Source organism: Miscanthus floridulus, chromosome 11 (assembly GCF_019320115.1).
Source record: "Miscanthus floridulus cultivar M001 chromosome 11, ASM1932011v1, whole genome shotgun sequence".
Classification (NCBI taxonomy): domain Eukaryota; kingdom Viridiplantae; phylum Streptophyta; class Magnoliopsida; order Poales; family Poaceae; genus Miscanthus; species Miscanthus floridulus.
The window spans coordinates 29,513,246-29,514,558 of NC_089590.1; the positions used below are offsets into that span (position 1 = coordinate 29,513,246).

Genomic DNA, 1,313 nt, shown 5'->3' on the forward strand with positions numbered 1-1,313 from the left:
CACAACAACTACCAGCGGATATGTATTCGGCTTCGGCGGTTGATAATGCGACACTATTTTGCTTCTTTGATGACCATGAAACAAGTGATCTTCCCAACAATTGACATGTGCCCGATGTGCTCTTCCTTTCAAACTTGCACCCTGCATAATACGAGTCAGAGTAACCAACTAGCTCAAACTTTGCTCCTTTGGGATACCACAAACCAACATTTTGTGTATGCTTCCTTTCAAACTTGCACCCTGCATAATCCGAGTCAGAGTAACCAACTAGCTCAAACTTTGCTCCTTTGGGATGCCACAAACCAACCCTGGAATGTCGGTTGGTTTCTAGGCAAAGATGTCTCGGTTCGCGCATAGGAAGTCGATGAGCTTGATTTCCTATTTGGTCGGGAGCTTGGTCCCAATCCGCACCATCTTGGTCGGATCGATGGGATCGATCTCCATCGCCTTAGTCTCCTCGGTCAGGCTAAATGCACTCATGGTGGTTGGCTCATGGTAGTCAGGCATGGCCGAGACTACCTCCTCCTGGAGCCTCTTGAGCTCAACGGAGTTGACGAGACCGGTGGCGTGCTCGAGGTTCTCCCGATTGCACGTGTATGCATGTGGGAAGGTAGTTCCCATGGTGATGGTGTCACTCAGCCCTAGCATCTTTAGCTTGAGGTAGGTATAGTTGGGGACGGCCATGAACCGAGCATAACATGGACGTCCCAAGATTGCGTGGTAGTACCCCTCGAAGTCTACCACATCAAAGGTCATGATCTCCGTGCAAAAGTTGGCACGGTCCCTGAACATGACGGGCAGGTTGATCTGCCCAAGCGGGTACGCCCGCATCATGGGGATCACGACATGGAATGGTGCGACCTTCGATCGGAGCCTGGACCGAGGGATGCACATGGCATCTAGGGTCTCAACATATAGGATGTTAAGCCTGCTACCCCCATCCATGAGCACCTGGGTGAAAGGTCCTAATGGCTAGAGGAGGGGTGAATAGCCTATTAAAATTTCTACAACACTTAGCAAACCAGTTAGATAAATATGAGGTGAAGCGAGTGTTGCGCTAGCCTACTAAAAATGCAAGCCACCTACCACAATTCTAGTTTCTATAGTCTCTATCCACACAATGGCTATGTCACTACACTAAGTTAGTGTGCCCTCAAAGGCTAACTAAAGAGCCACACTAACCAAACTAACAAGCTCTCACGACTAGCTACACTAAAGAGCTTGACAACTAGTTTGTGGTAATGTAAAGAGAGAGGGCAAAATGGTTATACTACCGAGTTAAGGAATGAATTCTAATGAAGACCAATCACCTC

The 1,313-nt window shown here is 48.4% G+C and overlaps 1 protein-coding gene across 1 annotated transcript; it reads right to left on the minus strand.

Annotated features, from left to right (window-relative positions):
• Positions 1-378: 378 nt before the first annotated feature.
• Positions 379-831, minus strand: LOC136491747 (uncharacterized). Its single transcript, XM_066487994.1, has one exon. It carries the CDS (start codon positions 829-831, stop codon positions 379-381), a length of 453 nt encoding a protein of 150 aa, XP_066344091.1.
• Positions 832-1,313: the final 482 nt, after the last annotated feature.